Here is a 17,249-nt window from a genome sequence, read left to right on the forward strand (position 1 = left end):
TATAAGATAGGAGGAGACAGCTCTCAGACTCAGTCTCATTTCTGAGGTTTTGCCATTTTTGGAGTGAGGTAGAGAGGTAAGAGGCAGTGGCTGAGTGCTCTGCTTTTTTTTTTTTTCTCGAGACAGGGTTTCTCTGTGGTTTTGGAGCCTGTCCTGGAACTAGCTCTGTAGACCAGGCTGGTCTCGAACTCACAGAGATCCGCCTGCCTCTGCCTCCCAAGTGCTGGGATTAAAGGCGTGCGCCACCACTGCCCGGCTAGAGCTCTGATTTTCAGGTTGAACCCCAATATCTGTCTCAGAGTTTTTATTAAACATGCTGCACACATACACCCTTTGTACCCTCAAATCTCTCTTTTTTTGTTTTGTTTTTTGAGGCAGGGTTTGTGTAACCATGGCTATCCTGAAACTAGCTCTGTAATTCAGGCTGGCCTCAAACTCACAGAGATCTGCCTGCCTCCTGAGTACTGGGATTAAAGTGTCCTATATCAGAAGTTTTTGTTTTTTAATTTTAGGAACTGGACTTACGAATGGTTTTGAGCCACCGTGTGGTGTTAGGAACTGACAACAGGTTTTGAGGTAGTTTGTTGACTTAGAAGTCACCATATAGCAGGATGATATGTCCTAACCTCACCACCCAGGTTATTCGGCTCTCTGGGTGGACCCCAGGGCCCAGTACCAGGCCAAGTCCTACCAACCGAGCCTCATCCGCAGCTTCTTATTTCTTTATTGGATAATTGTCTCCCAGAGGCCTTCAGCTTTTTCCCTGATGAGTCTTGATGGTGCTAAGATTTGAAGCTAGTGTAGTGTTTACACTGAAACAGCTACTGCACACAGAAACGCATTCACATTTTAAGTTGGGAATTCAGACATGAAGACAACATGCTATCTCATGTTCTCTGCTACCAGCTTTTCTTATACCAGCTTGTGATCAAAGCTTTTAAGTAAATCTCCATAACCTAAGCTCTTAATTCACGCCCATCTTACTGGTTGTATTTTTTTTGGACATTGAACCCAGGGGCTTTGTGAAGGCTTGACACGCTCCATCCCAGGCCCCTTGTATAAATGATAAATTAGTATACATTATTTTTGTGTTGAGGATTAAACCCAAGACTAGCAGACATTCAACCATATTTTAGTTACTATTCTATGTATGTAAGAGACACCAGGATCAAAGCAATTTAAAAGAAAACATTTACTTGGGGGCTTGTTTACAGTTTGGGAGGATTAGTTCATGGCCATTATGGTGGCTGTCATGGCAATAATAGGCCAAGCATGTTGCTGGAGCTTACATCTGATCTGCCAGATGGAGGCAGAGAGCTGGGCTTTTGAAACCTCAAAGCCCACCCCCAGTGACACATCCTCCAACAAGGCCACCTGTCCCAATTCTTCCTAAATAGCCCAACAACTGAGAACCACTCAACTGTATTAGCCTATAGGCACAGTTCTCATTCAAACTGCCATAGCCACTAAGCCATACAACATCTTTATGAGGTCCCCAGACACAGTTTTTGAGCCTCTGTTCCCTGCTTATCTGTTGAGCTATTCCTCAGGCCAGATAACAATGATATTTGGAAACCTTGAGACAAATCTTGGCCCCCTTCCTGATTCAGTTACTTTGCACACATGTTCCTTGACTCTATATTAATAATTTCTTCATGAACTGGGCTTGTTAGAGCCCCTAGGGGGAAAATATACTTGATCCTAACCCTGCATGGTGGTGCATGCCTTACCCATCACTGGGAAGGCAGAGGCAGGTGGATCCCTTGTGACTTTGAGGCCAGCCTGCTCTATATAGAACAGCCAAGACTATGTAGTAGAACCCTGTTTCCAAAAAAGGGTGGTCTGGAGGCTGGAGAAATGGCTCCGCAGTTAAGAGTACTGAGTACTGAGTGCTCTTCCAGAGGACCTGGGTTCAATTCCCAGCACCCACATGGCAGCTAACAACTGTAACGGACAGCCTCACACAGACATACATGCAGGCAAAACACCAATGAACATTAAAAACAAAAGGAGGGGGTGGTGGGCTGGAATGATGGCTCAGTTAAGAGCAGAGCACTGGCTGCTCTTCTAGACTCAGGTTTGAGGGGGTACACAACTGTCACTGTCTGTAGCTCCAGTTCCAAAACCTTCAAGGGCACCAAGCACACATGCGGTACACAGACATATATGTAACAAAACATTCACACACCAAAACAAAAATAACACTGGATAGATGTCCTTTGCTTTCATTGCTGTCTTTGCAGATGAGGGAGGCTAACATAGCTTAGCTCAGGCCTTCCAGGGAGGAGGAAGCCTGTGAAGATGCACAGTCAGCCAGATGGGACACTCCTAGCCTGAGACTGGACATTGGGTGTTTGCTCAGTACCTGGGAACTGTGGCTGTGGCCACAGTTGATTAGCAAATCAAAGAACTGCCTTGTTCTCAGCACAGGAAATTCCAAGGTGGTTTTCTATGCTGTCCTCTCTAGTTTGGTCTCTGGAGGGTCTGGGTACCTGAAATGACTTGAAGAAGGAATCTGATTAGTTCAGCCTGCCTATCCAGGTCTCTGATTATTGAGGGGGTAGCTGCTATTTGGAGTGGCCTGGGTTGCTTTGGGCTCCAGGGGGCATTTTCTTTGGCCCATAGCCCTTACCCTGTCTCTGAAATGGTTCTGGCTGAATAACAACCTTGGGGAGTGGGTGGGGGTGTGTGTAATTTGGTCTGGGGCGGAGACAGGATTGAGAACACAGCTTTCCTTGTGGCTCAGCACTGAGGGAGGGCAGCAGGAGACTGGAGATCCCATTCCTCACTTGGTCATTCTCAGTCCACGATGGTGCGGTCCCCAGTACTCCTTGGTGCCATCTTCTTGTCTGTTTTCCCAGGGCCCAGCGGGGCTGATCGTGACATGCCCAAGCTGGCTGAGTGGAAGCTGTGTGCGGATGAGGAATGCAGCCGTAAGAGTCAGGGAAGAAGGGCAAGGGGCTGAGGGCTTGGACTGCTGGTCTATGTTGATGTTGCTCTTGTTCCCGTCTCCTTCTCCAGATCCTATCTCCATGGCTGTGGCCCTTCAGGACTACATGGCCCCTGATTGCCGCTTCTTGAATGTATACAGGGGCCAAGTGGTATATGTCTTCTCCAAGCTGAAGGGCCGTGGACGGCTCTTCTGGGGAGGCAGTGTGAGTCTTCAGAATTAGAGGGAAGGGTATGGAGTACCCTGTTTTCCCTCTGAGGGGAAAATCTAGGTGGGAGGGGCACAGATTTGGGGGGTGAGGATATTTTTATCACCTATTGCGTTTTTACTTTAGCAATTACAGGACAGATTGGTTCCAAGCTCTTTTCCAGACCTCAGCTGTATCAGTGAACAACCCCTTTCATTTCTAATGGGTGGAGACAGGCAACCAGCATGCCATTGTGAGGATTAGTTATGGTGGCTACATTCTGTCCACGAGCAAATGACGTTAAGCTGAGGTTCAAATGAGAGAAGATTGTGCACTGGAGTTCAGCAGGCACGAGTGCCCTTTTTTTTCCAGATGGACTTACAAGTTCTTCTCCAGGTCCAGGGAGATTACTATGGAGATGCGGCTGCCCGCCTGGGCTATTTCCCCAGTAGCATTGTTCGGGAGGACCTGATTCTGAAACCTGCCAAAATTGATATGAAGACAGATGTGAGTGTCTTGGGGTGGAGGTGGGAGCGGGAGGGTGAGGGCTCCTTCATTTTCTCACCTGTAAATGAAAAGAAATTATTTTTGTTGTTGTTAGTAATATATATATATATTTTCTTTCTTGAGACAGAGTGTGTACCCAGGCTGGCTTCAAAATTACTAGCCTTCAGCTCCAGCCTCCTGAGGGCTGCTTCGTTTTCAGGCATGTGCAACTATGCCCTGCTCAATGCCGAGTGATTTCTAATTGGGAAATGCAGAGGTTACAGGGCTGGAAGATAATTTGTTCATTTCTGTGAGGTCAAACCTGGTCCTTGCGCCGGTTTCCTATCTACTGTTTTTTCCCTGTTCTCTTTTTCAGAAATGGGATTTCTACTGCCAGTGAGCTCAGCCTACCGTTGTCCCTGCGGTTTACCTTCCCAGCTTTATACAAATAGAACAGCCAACTGCAAACTGTTTTGTGTCTTTGGTTTTTGAGGTTGGGTGGACATGTGCAAAGAAAATGTTTCTTGGGTTTCCGATCTAGCCAACCAATGACCTGAATGTGGTTACGTCAGTGGTTGCTAGGCAGAGTTTTACTGTTGTAAGCCCTTCGCTCCAAGCTGGTTAAGGTCTGTGGTGGCCCTGAGCAAAGGAATAAACTAAACAGTACAATATATGTATGCTTTCCTCCCTGGGGAAGGAGTTGAACTATTGGTAATGAGCCAGTTGAATAGATCGCACAACAGACTTGTGTGTTTGAGACAGGGTCTCATTGTGTAACCCTGACATGGAGCTCACTATGTAGACCAGGATGGCCTGGAAGTCATAGATAGGCACCTGCCTCTGCCTCCCTAGTGGTGGGGTTGAAGGCGTGCGCCAACATGCCCGACCAGCAGAGGTTTTCTTGCAAATGGGGAGCAACGTGTGCGTGCCCTCTCAGCTTTCCTCCTTCCTGCCTGTGGGGTTAGAAATCGCACCCAGCGGCTTGAGATCCCCTCTTTCAACTCTGTCCATCCTGCCCTTGCCACTTCTTGGCATTCGTGTCCCCACCCCCAGACCCACGTCTAACCAATCCGGAGTCTCGTTTCTGCACCCAGAATCCTGACCAAATCCGTTCGTCCGCGAGGCGCAGCATCTCTGCCTCCGCCCCCTCCCACTTACTCCGCCAATCGCTCATCTGGGTTACGCCCCTTTGGACTCGGCCCCTAACATGACACCAATCTGCGCCATCCGTCCCGCCCGCTGCCTTCCGAGTCCGCCAATCCCGGCGTTGGGCAAGCGTGGCCTGGTATCCGCAGCTCTGGAGGTTCGCGCGGGAGTGGGGGGGGGTGAAGGCGGAAGTGGCGGCGCCGGGTCCGGGAGTGGAAAGGAGCTGAGGCTGCAGCCCGAGTGGAGCGGCTGCCAGCCGAGGAGCAGGCGCGGCCGCGGCGCCATATTGCGGCCCTCAGCGGTCGCCACCGAGCCATGGCCGAGACCTACGGTGAGGCTGGCGGGTCGAAGCGGGGGGGGCTGGGCCCGTAGAAGATGCGGATGTGGAAGTGGGGCGGGACTTTCTGTTCAGGGGGCGGGGTCTGCGGCAATGTAGGGCCGGGCTAAGTGGGTCTGGGGCTGAGCTTAATCGATTTGGGTGGAGCTTGGGAGACTGCTGTGTGAGCTAAAAAGATTCAGGGCGGGATTTGAGGGAGCTAGTGATGGTAATTTAGGGTAGGGGGTTAGGTCCAAGGAGGGAAGCAAGCCTTCCTGGGCGGAGCATGAGTGGATAGGGCGGGGCTGACGGTGAATGGCAAGGGTCGGGCTTCATGGAGTAGATAGAGAACCTCGCACAAATGCTGTGAACCCTGCACACCCTGTGGGGCTGATCTGGTTTGAGAGGTCTGGAGTGGTGTCCTGGAGTTAGATTTAAAACTTAGTGTCACCGGATGCGGCTTAAGTTTAAGGATAATGACTAACTGTTCTGGGCAGAGGATTGAGGAGAAGAGGTTCAGGGTTAGGAAATCAATATGGATGGACAGTATCATGTAGGTGGAGGGAGGTCCGAGGGCAGTAAATAGTCTAGTGCGAAGACCCTGAGGAGCTAACCAGTTTAGGAAATAGGCCAAAATGTCAGCGGCCTTGACAGTGAATGAGAGAGGGTAGTAGGAGGTGAAGTGAAGAGGAAGGGAGGCCAGATTTTTTTTTTTTTTTTTTTTTTTTTTTTTTTTTTTTTGGTTTTTCGAGTCAGGGTTTCTCTGTGGTTTTGGAGCCTGTCTAGGAACTAGCTCTTGTAGACCAGGCTGGTCTAGAATTCACAGAGATCCGCCTGCCTCTGCCTCCCAAGTGCTGGGATTAAAGGCATGCGCCACCACCGCTCGGCGGGAGGCCAGATTTCATCATTGTTCAAATAGTTTGAACATCAGCTAAGGTCTTGAATTGTGAAGACCTTTAATCTGGGTTTGAGTATCTAGCTGTGTGGCCTTGGGCAAGTTGATTAACCATTCTGGCCTCATTCTCCTAGTCTGAAAAGTAGGGATCCTTAGTATACTTCCCTCTTTAGATCTCTATTTGGGATTAAATGAGCTGTCAACATACATAATAATCTTTAGGACTGTCTTGAGTGCATATATATATGTATATATCTACATATATACACACATATATGGTAAGCACTATGTAAGGATAATCTTGTGTGCCATAATCCTCACATCTGGGAGACTGAGGCAGGAGGATCTTCAAGTTAGAGGTCTGCCTGAACTACAGAGTAATATTCTAAAAGAAAGAAAAGTGGAGTGTGCTGGCACATTCTGTAATCCCAGGAGTGGGGAGGCTGACACAGGCTGACTAGAACTCAAGGCCATATAGTGCTACACAATGAGTCCCTGACTAGAAGGTAAAGGAAAGAAATACAGGGTATGGCCCCATAGATTTATAATCCCAGCATTCCTTTACAGACTGAGGCAGGAGGATTGCTTGGAGTTGAGGACAGCTAGGTCCGTCTGGAATATATAGTGAAACTTTGTTTCAATGATCAGTAATAATAACAACAACAATAGTAATAATGAGTAAAAGTGTCATCTTGGGCTGGGTTGTAGGTCAGTTCGGAAGAAAACACTTGCCTAGTATGCAGGATGCCCTGCGTTCTGTCTACAGCACTGTAGATGTTTTTTTTCTTTCTATTTTTCCTTTTATTCCCTGTGTCTTTCTCTCCCTTGATCCTTGGCACCATCTGCTTAGACTTCCTCTTCAAATTCCTGGTGATTGGCAGTGCTGGAACTGGCAAATCATGTCTCCTCCATCAGTTCATTGAGAATAAGTGTGAGTTTCTGTCAGGACCCTGGAAGCGTGGATGTGGCCATGGTGTGGGTCAGTGGGCAGTAGGCGGGGTAGGTAGCAGGGACCACTGGGTAAAGCTGGTGCTGTAGCTTTGCCTCTGGCCTTGGTGGACGATCTCTGCTAAGTTCTCTGCCAACCCAGCAGTGAGAATTGGGTTGCAGAAACGGAGGAGGAGACCTGCAGGACGGGGGAATTCCAGGAGCCCCTGCACTGCCTCCTCTTTCCCTCCCACTCCCAGTCAAACAGGACTCCAACCACACCATTGGCGTGGAGTTTGGATCCAGGGTGGTCAATGTTGGGGGGAAGACTGTGAAGCTCCAGATTTGGGACACTGCCGGCCAGGAGCGCTTTCGGTAGGTGGCCTGGGATCCTGAGGAGGGTGGAGGGAAGGGCAAGATGTGAAGTGTCTTTCAGGGATGAAATAAGAACAAGGAGGTGCTGAGAGGGCAGGGCAGCTAGATGCAGAGAGACAGGGGATGTGTCTGAGCAGAGAAGTCCTGGAGAGAAAAGGCTAGATGTGATGGTTCAGCTCTGCAGTGGCGAACAGGAGGCTGGAGCAGGACTGTTGGGGGCCAGCCTGGGCTAACATGACAATGAAGAAGGGTTGGAATTGTAGCTGAGAGGGAGAGCCCTAGACCAAGTAATGTAAGGCCCTGGGTTTGATTCCCATTTCAGAAGAGAGGGAAAGAGAGAAGGGAAGCTTGGCATGTGGTAGTGCCAGAGCTAGAGCCTCTGCCTGGAATCCCCCAGTGAGGGGCTGGGGGGTGTGGCTCAGAGCTAGAGCCCCTGCCTGGAATCCCCCAGTGAGGGGCTGGGGGGTGTGGCTCAGAGCTAGAGCCCATGCCTGGAATCCCCCAGTGAGGGGCTGAGGTATGGCTCAGTAGTAGAGCCCCTGCCTGGAATCTCCCAGTGAGGGGCTGGGGTGTGGCTCAGTGGTGGAGCCCCTGTCTAGAGTTCTCCAGAGCTCTTGCCTAGCTTGTACAAGACCTTTGGTGCCATCCTCAGGAGCAGAAAGAAGAAAAAATAAATAAAAGGCTTAAGGATATGAATAAGAAGTAGTTTTATTTTTTTAATTAGTTAATTGTCTATGTGTATATGCCTAAGTATATGCATATATACTATATACGTGCAGGAGCCCCCAGAGGTCAGAAGAGTGTATCAGTACCCTAGGGCTGGAACTATAGGTAGTTGTAAACTACCTCTGGGTGCTGCGTATGGAACCTATGTCCTCTGCAAGAGCAGTAAGCCTTATCAACCAACTGCTGAGCCATCTCGCCAGCCCCAAGGAGTGGTGTTTGAAGAGGGAGCTTAAGACAGACACTGAAACCTCAAGGAGCTACAGCCTTGGAGGGAAGGAGACACAGATAGGGAGTCGAAGATGAAGGAGTAATCAAGGCAGGAATGGGCACAGAAGGAACAGGTCAGAAGCAGAGAGGTTCGGGAAGGGTTGGACAGCTGTGGGTGAGAAGGATGGGTGAGTGTATTGCATGGTGTGGAAAATGGGAAGGCCGGGGCACCTAGTAGGTCTGCAGAAACAGCATATAGCGGCTGCTAGTTAACTCATGTATAGATTGATTATGTGAGGTATGTAGGACCCAGAGGCAGAGAGAGGCAGGCATGTGACATAGCCTGTGTTTGCAGTAATCACCTGCGTTCCAGAGGGATCCAAACTGGTGACAAAGGGAGTGGGCCACACAGGAAAGGGGGCCTGCATCAGCCAGCAGGGAGGGGGGAGTAGAAGGTGAATCGTACCTGGGCAGGACAGGCAGATGGGCGATACTGAGAAAATGCTGACTGACTCACTGAAGGAATGAATGAGGGAAGGCAAAAGTGAGCATGGAAGAGACGGAGTAAGAAAGACTGGCAGACAAGAAAGAAAATTGGGGAAATTATGCTGGGGGTGGTGGTAGATACCTGTAATTTCAGTTCCTTGAGAGGTTTAGACAGAAGGATTGCAGTTCATGACATGGCTTAGTGGGTAAGAGTGTTTGCTGTCCACCTGAGGACCCGAGCTTGAGCTCAGGAGAGAACCAGTTCCTACAAGAGTCCTCTGCCCCCCACACATGCGCTGTGGTACACGTAAGCCCACCCCCACCCACATAAAAGAAATAAGTAAGAAAGTTCCAGAGTCAGCCTGGGTAAGTTAACATGATGTTGAGTTAAACTAAAGGGTTGAGCTGTAGCTCTGTGTAGACCATGTACCAGGCCAGTCCCAAGCACCCCTGGGTGTGGTGGCTGAGGCAGGGGAGTTCCTTGAATATTGAAGCCAGGGGGGCTGCTTAGTCAGTTTCAGGACAGCTTGGACTAGAGAATGAGACTGTCTCAAAAAAACAAACCCAAATAATAACAATAATTGAGATAGACCATGAGAGAGATAAACTGTATCTCAAGGAGACCAAGGTCAGGTTTTAAGGGATGGGCCAACAGTAAAGGGGGGGGGCACCAAACCACTAGCCTCTCTCCACAGAGGGGGGCAATCCCGGGGCAGATCGCAGCCTTGGGGTGACTGGGTCCCCCTGGTCCCACAGGTCGGTGACACGAAGTTATTACCGAGGGGCAGCTGGAGCCCTGCTGGTGTACGACATCACCAGGTGGGTGCAGGGTCTGGGTGGCACGGGAGAGGCTGGGCATGGATGGCCCCACTCCTGTGCTGCCTCCCTCTTGTGTCTGCTCTTCACAGCCGAGAGACATACAACTCACTAGCTGCATGGCTGACTGATGCCCGGACGCTGGCCAGCCCCAACATTGTGGTCATCCTCTGTGGCAACAAGAAGGATCTGGATCCTGAGCGTGAGGTTACTTTCCTCGAGGCCTCCCGCTTTGCCCAGGAGAACGGTGAGGGCTGTGCTGTGGACCAGGTGATGGGTGGAGGGATGGGCCCGTGACTGTGGCCCATGAGCCTCTTAGCTTTCGGTGGATGGTTGTACCTTTAGCATGGAGGCTTCAGCAGGCCTGCTTTAGGAGTCATGTGACTGCTGTGGTCTTCAGGTCCAGCTAGAAAGAGGATGAGCAGTATGCTGGCCACGGGAACTACCATCACAATCTTAGCGCCTCCTCCTTCACCATGTGGAGGCAGCACAAGTTTAAGGTGGCTACTGCAAACTCAGCTGGCCATCGAGATAATCCTTTGTGACTAAAGGCTAGCTTCAGACTCACTATGTTGCCCAGGCTGACCCAGTCCTCCGGACCATCTGCGTTGTCTCTGCCTCCACTAGGACTGTGGAGGGTACACAAGCATGCCCAATACATGGCCTCCTGGTTTTCAGACCCCCAGGTTTAGAAGAGGTTTTGCTGTCAGGCAGATGTGGGTTTAAATCTTGCATATAACTTCAGTGTGAGGTCCTATCATGTGACCTCTGGGTAGCTGAGGTGGGCTTAGGGCTGTCTTCAATGAGTCTGGGGACACCGATGAACTCATGAAGCTCGTAGTGCCGTGGTAGAGGCGGGAGGCAGACTCATTTGCTGATAGTAATATCAGAAAGTCACTGCTAGGACAGGAGGCTCTTGGGAGTCCAGAGGGGTCTCCTGACTTAGGCAGGGTCAGCAAGGAGGGTTTCTGGGGGCCACGGGGGCTGAGTTGAGAAGGAAGAGGTGGGTGAGTACTCGTATATGTAGGGAGACCACATTCCCGGCAAGGGAACCTGTGTACAGTGGCCGAGGTAAGGGCAAGCATGGACAGAGCTTTTGAGTTGGAGGATGGGAACTGATAGAGACCCTGCCCCTCCAGAGCTGATGTTCCTGGAGACCAGCGCTCTCACGGGTGAGAATGTGGAAGAAGCGTTCCTGAAGTGCGCGCGCACCATCCTCAACAAGATCGACTCAGGTGAGGCCCACCTGCTTCCTGTGAGAGATGGGGGTGGGGGAACTGGTTAAAGGTAGTCTCCATGGGCTCTGAGGAACTCTTCTGGCCTCTCCGCTCCCACAGGTGAACTAGACCCCGAGAGGATGGGCTCAGGCATTCAGTATGGTGACGTATCTCTTCGCCAGCTGCGGCAGCCTCGCAGCGCTCAGGCCGTGGCTCCTCAGCCTTGTGGCTGCTGAGACCTGCAGAGTCAGCCAGGTGGGATGCTGGGGGTTCAGGAGGCAAGAGGGCTTTCTGTGTTGGGTGGGGTGGGGCACAGAACAGCCACCAAGACTTGGAACACGTGACAAGAAAAACGATGACAAAGACACAAAAGCCCATGAACCAAAGGAGCCACCTTCCCAGTCCCCGGGAACACATGGGCCCTCTGCACCCCAGACCTCTGCCCGCCTCGGCCTGCACTTGACCCTTTTTCATGGTTCTCACTGGTGTAATGAGCCTCTGCTGTGTGCTCAGTCCTGGTGAGGCCTCTGGGGAGACAGCACTGGGTAAAACCAACCAACCAAATTCTTGTTTGCATTGTACCTACATTGCCTTGGGAGAAGACACACCGTAGATGAAATATTTACATACATTATATAGTAGTTAGGGGGCAAAGAGCATGGAGAGAAACAGTCTGATAAGGTGGGGAGGATGCAGAATTCCCTTTTAAACAGGACACCCAAGAAGGTGACATTTAAGCAAAAACCCAGAGCAGGGGAGTCAGAGAGGACAGGTGAAAAAAGTGTGCGCAGAGGCCCTGGCATAGGATCATATGTGGCGTGGCCAAGGAGGCCACTGTGGCTGGAGTGGAGTACCTGTGTGTACTAGGGGTACAGACAGCATGGGGTTGGGGAACTGACTAGTAACTATCTAAGGCTCTGGGAAGGTCTCCCAGCTGTACCTAGATGCTACCGTTGCCAGAGGGGGCTACTGGGCGGAGGAGGGAGAGGGTCAGACTTGTGCATCCCAGGAACCCTCTAGCCAGATGCCCGTAAAGGAGCTGCTGAGGCTGAGGACCAGGATCAACTGAAGCGATAGTGCTTGCCTAGCGTGCATGCAGGAAGCACCAGCTTCCACACTGAGCACTGTGTTAGCTGGTGGTGATCAGGGGAGTCAGTTGGAGTAAGTTGGAGGCCAGCCTGGAAAACATGTCCCTTCTTGAGAACCATTCATGATTCCTAGGGTCCATGGGACTCTGGGAGGCCCTGTCACCCTGCCCCTGAAGGCTCTTACACATTGTCCTGCTCCTTTGACCTGTCCTGGTCACACAAAAGTTCTTTGTTTCTTTGGGTCTTTTTTCCAGGCCGTGTTTTCTTCTCCTTTGATCTGATAACCTCCTCCTCTAAGAAGCCTTGTTCATTTTTCCATGCATGGTCCAAACTCCTTGACAGACCTGCAGGACCCTTCCTTACCTGTGACTATGGGTGTCCTTAGTAAGTCTCTCTCTGTACTTCAGAAAGCCCAGCTCCCTCTACTCCCCGCCACTGGCAAGTCTGGGATGGCTGTGGGGAAAAAAAATCCTTAGGCTTAGATCTGTTTTGCAGGTAGAGCCAGTATGGTTTTCTTTTATGTGCACTGGTGTTTTACTTGCATGTATGTCTGTGTGAGGGTGTCAGATCCCCTGGAACTGAGTTGCAGACAGCTGTGAGCTGCCATGTGGGTGCTGGGAATTGAACCTGGGTCCTCTGGAAGAGCAGCCAGTGCTCTTAACCACTGAGCCACCTCTCCAGCCCAGACCAGCATGGTTCTTGCTGGAATGCCTGTGGTATTTGAAAAAGAGTCCAGGGTGAGCCCTTTAGACAGAGTTCTTCCTTCCCTGTCTCTGCACTGCTGGTCTGAGCCTGTCTCTTAACCCTGAGTCTGCAGAATGGGGTCAGTCCTAGTCCCTCATGGATGTGGAGGAGAGCAGAGCCTAGCATTTGCTAAGAGCTTGATCCACAAGGCTGTTCACTGATCTCTTTCGTGCCCATCTTAAAGGCTCTGGGAGGGTATGTGTGCTGAATGTGTAGCTCAGTAGTAGGGAGCTCACCTCACATGTAGGTGGCCTTCTTGGGTGCAGTCCGCAGCAGCACAGAACAAAGCAAAAGGAACATCTAGCTGTGTGGAGATAGACAGGTATCCCAGAAATTATCCAAGTCTTCCCCAGCTTGCCCTCAATGGGTCACATGTAACCAGTGTGTCATATATTTAGCTAACATAATCATATCGATAGAGAAACTCAATTTTTTTGTACTTGTTTTTGGACCCCCTTTGATGTGGTTTTTTGTGGGGAGGGGTCTTGCTATGTATCTCAGGCTAATCTGGAACTTCCTGTGTACCCTAGTATAGCCTCAAACTTGTATCAATCCTCTTGCTTTAGCCTTTTTTTTCTTTCTTTCTTTCTTTTCTTTTCTTTTTTTTTTTTTGGTTTTTTGAGACAGGGTTTCTCTGTAGCTTTGGAGCCTGTCCTGAAACCAGCTCTTGTAGACCAGGCTGGCCTTGAACTCACAAACATCTGCCTGCCAATACCTCTTAAATGCTGGGATCAAAGGTGTGTGCCACCACTGCTTGGCTACCTTGTTTTTGGTTTTGGTTTTTGGTTGCCTTAGCCTTTTAAGTGCTAAGATTCTAAGTTTATACCATCATGCCTGGTTACCCATAAATCTTTTTATTATTTTGGGGGCAGGGTCTCTCTACATTGCCCTGGCTGTCCTTGAACTCACTCTGTAGACCAGGCTGGCTTTGAACTCCACTCGCTTCTGCCTCCCTAGTGCTGAGATCAAAGTTGTACAACCATCTCTGGCCTGCTATTTCCTTTGATTCTAAAAATGTAGTAAGAAAAATATATCGTCCCCATACACCCTTTCCTCTTCCTCTTCTTTCTTTTCCTTTCTTTTTTTACTCAAAGATATAGCCCAGGCTGGCCTCAGACTTAACTATGTAGCTATGTAATAGTAGTCAAGGGTAAACTCGAACTTCTGACCCTTTGACTTTTACCTCCTAAGTGCTGGAATTATAGTATCCCATTGCATTTATGGGGTGCTGAGGATGGACCCCAGAGCCACATGCAGGCTAGGCAAGCAATACCAGCTGAGCTATATATCTTCTTCTTCTTCTTTTTTTTTTTGAGACTTCATAGCACAGGCTTAAAATTTGAGGCCTCTAATTTACTTTCTGAGTGCTGGGATTATAGGTGTGAACCACCACACCCTCTGATTTTACTTCATTTAGACAAACTGGAAATAGCGCACATTAGAATAAGGTAGGAAGGTTTACAACATACTGATGCCGGGATTTACATAAGATAATTTCTAGAGACGTCTTAGGTAGTGCTGTAAGCAGTCAAAGTCATGACCACACATCTTTCCTATCTCTCCAGTTTGAAAAGCATTGGAATGAGGCTTAGTCTCTGGACCATTAGGGAGAAAAAGGGACACAGACATTTACAAAGGTGGGGACATATATTGAGTTTATGATTTGTGTTGGGGATTTTTGTTCTTTTGTTTCTGTTTTTTTGTTTTTTTTGTGTTTTGGAGACAGGATTTCTCTGGGTAGCCCTTACTGTCATGGGACTCATGCTGTAGACCAGGCTGGCCTCAAACTCACAGATCTGCCTGCCTCTGCCTCCCTAGTGCTGGAAGGCATGTACCACCACTGCCCGTCATGTTTTGTGTTTTTGAGACAGAATCTCACTATGTAGCTCAGGTTGGCCTCAAACTCACCATCCTCCTCTCAGTACCGGGATTACATGTGTGAAGTACCACCTGGCCAGGGTGGTGGTAGGTAGTTACTGAAATGCCCCTTTACAGATGCACACAGCTTGTGAGGTGGACAAATAGGGAGCTGCTCAGAGAACAAGACTCCTGCATAACCTGCAGAGAGGCCACAAAGTCAGTGCACAGACTGAGAGACAAAGGGGTACAGGCAGACAGGTCACAAAGATACCTAGTAATGAGACAAGCAATTCTAGCTAGACAGACTCAGGACCCCTCCAGGTCATAAAACCCTTCTCTTTCAGCTCACCTGTTCTCCTGGACCAGCCCTACCCGAAGGCTGGGGCCCAAAACCAAGGCCCTAAGAGGATAGGCCCCAATCTGCCCTGGCCCCAGAAAAGCCACCCCATCTCCCATCCCCCCCTTCCCGGGCCTGGTGGGGCCTGGCTTTGGGGCAAGATTGAGCCACAGGGGAAGGGGGAACCCACACCTGCTGCTGTTTCCTCTGACTTGGCTAACTCTATTCCCCCTGAACCCCTAACCATATCCTGAAGAACTCCCAGAGCTTGAGACCAGGGCCATTCGGCCCCACCTTCCTGCCTGGCCCTGCTGTTGCAAGTCTGTGTTATTTATTACCTGGAGGCCTGCTCCATCCTGTTCCAGCCCTCCATAAAGCATTGTTTACACCTGTGTTTTGGCCTCTGTCATTCTGAGATGCGGAGACCGACGCGGTCCTTGATGGAAGTAATCTGTTTCTGGTGGGACTTGAGTTGTGAATGTATTGGGGTACACAATCATTGAGGCCAGAGTTATGTCTGTCCGTTTTTGGTTTTTCCTAAACCTTCTCCCACCCCCCTTATTTTTTTGGACATAGGGCCTTGTTATAGCCCAGACTATGCTGGAATTTTAAGTGTCCATGCCTAGCTTGTGTACATACTTTATGGCAGCACATGATCGATGGAAGCTGGTGTGTGCAGCAGTGACATCCCTGTGTGTGAGTCTTTCCAGGATTCGTGGATGGGGCAGTGTCAGTAGGGATGTGTGATCATGAGTGGTCTCTGTCCTGGTGATTGTGTTGTGAGGCTTCACTGTGTGCAACAAGACCAAGGAGTTGGGGACTATAAGGGAGCCTCAGTTCTGGGCCTTGTTCAACTCCTGTTATCTGTTCCTGAGAACATGTGCTCCTGAGATTTGTGTGTGCTTCAGCATAGACCTGTTTCTTCCTCTGTGTGTGTGTGTGAACATAAACCTCCTCTGTGTGCCACTGTGGTTTTTTTTGTCCAACCTGGACTCCTGGTCATACTTGGTGTTAATGTGTATCTCCTTGTGCCCTGAAATCTTTTAAATTTTTTTTATTTTTCCATTCAAAAATTTATACTTCCCTCCTCCCAGTCCCCTCCCACTCCCCCACTCATCCTCCTCACTCCTCCCTACTTGAGAGAGGGCAGGGAATCCTGCCCTGTGGGAAGTCCAAGGCCCTCCCCTCTACCTCCAGGCTTAGGAAGCTGTGCATCCATATAGACTAGGGTCCCAAAAAGCCAGAACATGCTGTAAAAACAAGTCCCAGTGCCTTTATCAAATGCTTCTCAGTCAGCCCCCATTGTCAGCCACAATCAGAGTCCAGTTTGATCACAAGCTCATTCAGTCCTGGTCCAGCTAGATTTGGTGAGCTCCCATTAGAACAGGCACGCTGTCTCAGTTGGTGGACCAACCCCTCCTTCTGCCCTTCAACTGGACCTTGGGAGCTCAGTCCATTGCTCTGATGAGGGTCTCTGTCTCTATCTCCATCCCTTGCCGGACAAAGATTCTATGGTGATATTCAAGATAAACATCAGTGTGATAGTGGGGCAAGGACAGTTCAGGCACCCTCTCCTCTGCTGCCCAAGGACCTAGCTGGGGACATCCCTGTGGACACTTGGGATCTCCCCTAGAGCCAAGTCTCTTGCCAACCCTAAAATGGCTCCCTTAATGTAGATATCTTCTTCCCTGCTCCTATATCCACCCTTCCTCCATCTCCACCTTCTCACTCCCCCAAGCTCTTGCCAGTCTTTTCCCTTCCCTTCCCCCAACCTCACCCCCATCCCTACCCCCACCCCCATGCTCCCAACTTTTGCCCAGCAATCTTGTTTGCTTCCAATTTCCAGGATGTTCTATATATGTTTTTCTTTGGGTTCACCTTGTTATTTGGCTTCTCTAGCCTTGTGAATTTATAGGCTTAATGTCCTTGGTTTATGGCTAGAGTCCACTAATGAGTGAGTACATACCATATTCATCTTTTTGGGTCTGGGTTTTCTCACTCAGGATAGTGTTTTCTATTTCCATCCATTTGCATGCAAAATTCAAGATGTCATTGTTTTTTACCGCTGAGTAGTACTTGCGTATATATTCCACACTTTCTTTATCCATTCTTCCATTGAGGGGCATCTAGGTTGTTTCCAGGTTCTGTGCCCAGAAATCTTTATACGGGCATTTGGAGACAGGTGCAGCCCCCCTCAGGATAGCTCAGCTGCTCTCCCAAAATGTCAGCAAGGCATTGATTGCCCGCTTGGTAGGCCCAAGAGTTGGTGGAAGGGGTGGGGCATTCAAGTAACCCTATCCACATAGCCTTCCCAGGAACGGTGGCTTCAGTGTTTTGTGTAGCTTAGTGGTGGAGCTGTTGCATTTTATGTGCAAAGCTCTGGATTAGTTCCCAGTACTGCATAAACAACAACAAAAATTTTCCTGGACTACAGAGGAGTCCTGTTTTGCAAATGTCTTCTCTACGAGGCTGTCCCAGGTAGCTTT

General features: G+C 49.7%; 2 protein-coding genes and 1 long non-coding RNA gene across 7 annotated transcripts; 2 read left to right on the plus strand and 1 right to left on the minus strand.

Annotated features, from left to right (window-relative positions):
* Nucleotides 1-1,173: 1,173 nt before the first annotated feature.
* On the minus strand, nt 1,174-4,776 carry LOC142858574 (uncharacterized). The gene is made up of 2 exons (XR_012912050.1): nt 4,683-4,776; nt 1,174-3,702 (listed from the first exon to the last, which is right to left on the minus strand). It is a non-coding gene; the product is annotated as an uncharacterized LOC142858574 (long non-coding RNA).
* Nucleotides 2,810-4,514, plus strand: Mia (MIA SH3 domain containing). Of its 3 annotated transcripts, none has more exons than XM_075987984.1 (4): nt 2,810-2,933; nt 3,022-3,155; nt 3,534-3,644; nt 3,772-4,514. In XM_075987984.1, the coding sequence occupies exons 1-4, from the start codon at nt 2,810-2,812 to the stop codon at nt 3,802-3,804; spliced, it is 402 nt and encodes a 133-aa protein (XP_075844099.1). In that variant the 3' UTR covers nt 3,805-4,514. The 3 variants fall into 3 exon arrangements, with proteins under 3 accessions (XP_075844099.1, XP_075844109.1, XP_075844088.1); XM_075987994.1 differs by having other exon boundaries at nt 4,000-4,514; XM_075987973.1 differs by having other exon boundaries at nt 3,534-4,514.
* A 109-nt stretch (nt 4,777-4,885) lies between the features above and the next one.
* Nucleotides 4,886-15,157, plus strand: Rab4b (RAB4B, member RAS oncogene family). Of its 3 annotated transcripts, XR_012912049.1 has the most exons (9): nt 4,886-5,100; nt 6,831-6,911; nt 7,168-7,282; nt 9,458-9,520; nt 9,610-9,764; nt 10,657-10,752; nt 10,855-10,989; nt 12,077-12,206; nt 14,771-15,157. XR_012912049.1 is itself a non-coding variant. In XM_075987943.1 (8 exons), the coding sequence occupies exons 1-7, from the start codon at nt 5,085-5,087 to the stop codon at nt 10,968-10,970; spliced, it is 642 nt and encodes a 213-aa protein (XP_075844058.1). In that variant the 5' UTR covers nt 4,889-5,084; the 3' UTR covers nt 10,971-10,989; nt 14,771-15,157. The 3 variants fall into 3 exon arrangements, 2 of the variants coding, with proteins under 2 accessions (XP_075844073.1, XP_075844058.1); XM_075987943.1 differs by lacking the exon at nt 12,077-12,206 and having other exon boundaries at nt 4,889-5,100; XM_075987958.1 differs by lacking the exons at nt 6,831-6,911; nt 12,077-12,206 and having other exon boundaries at nt 4,887-5,100.
* Nucleotides 15,158-17,249: the final 2,092 nt, after the last annotated feature.

Source organism: Microtus pennsylvanicus, chromosome 1 (assembly GCF_037038515.1).
Source record: "Microtus pennsylvanicus isolate mMicPen1 chromosome 1, mMicPen1.hap1, whole genome shotgun sequence".
Taxonomy (NCBI): domain Eukaryota; kingdom Metazoa; phylum Chordata; class Mammalia; order Rodentia; family Cricetidae; genus Microtus; species Microtus pennsylvanicus.

What these genes read in the sequence shown, in the direction of transcription:
- Mia (XM_075987973.1), top strand. Translation starts at nt 2,810, where the DNA reads ATGGTGCGGTCCCCAGTACTCCTTGGTGCCATCTTCTTGTCTGTTTTC. An exon ending in TGCGGATGAGGAATGCAGCC is followed by an intron (nt 2,934 to 3,021) that starts GTAAGAGTCAGG and finishes CTCCTTCTCCAG; the next exon opens with ATCCTATCTCCATGGCTGTG. An exon ending in GGCTCTTCTGGGGAGGCAGT is followed by an intron (nt 3,156 to 3,533) that starts GTGAGTCTTCAG and finishes GTTCTTCTCCAG; the next exon opens with GTCCAGGGAGATTACTATGG.
- Rab4b (XM_075987943.1), top strand. An exon ending in TCAGTTCATTGAGAATAAGT is followed by an intron (nt 6,912 to 7,167) that starts GTGAGTTTCTGT and finishes TCCCACTCCCAG; the next exon opens with TCAAACAGGACTCCAACCAC. An exon ending in CTGGTGTACGACATCACCAG is followed by an intron (nt 9,521 to 9,609) that starts GTGGGTGCAGGG and finishes TGCTCTTCACAG; the next exon opens with CCGAGAGACATACAACTCAC.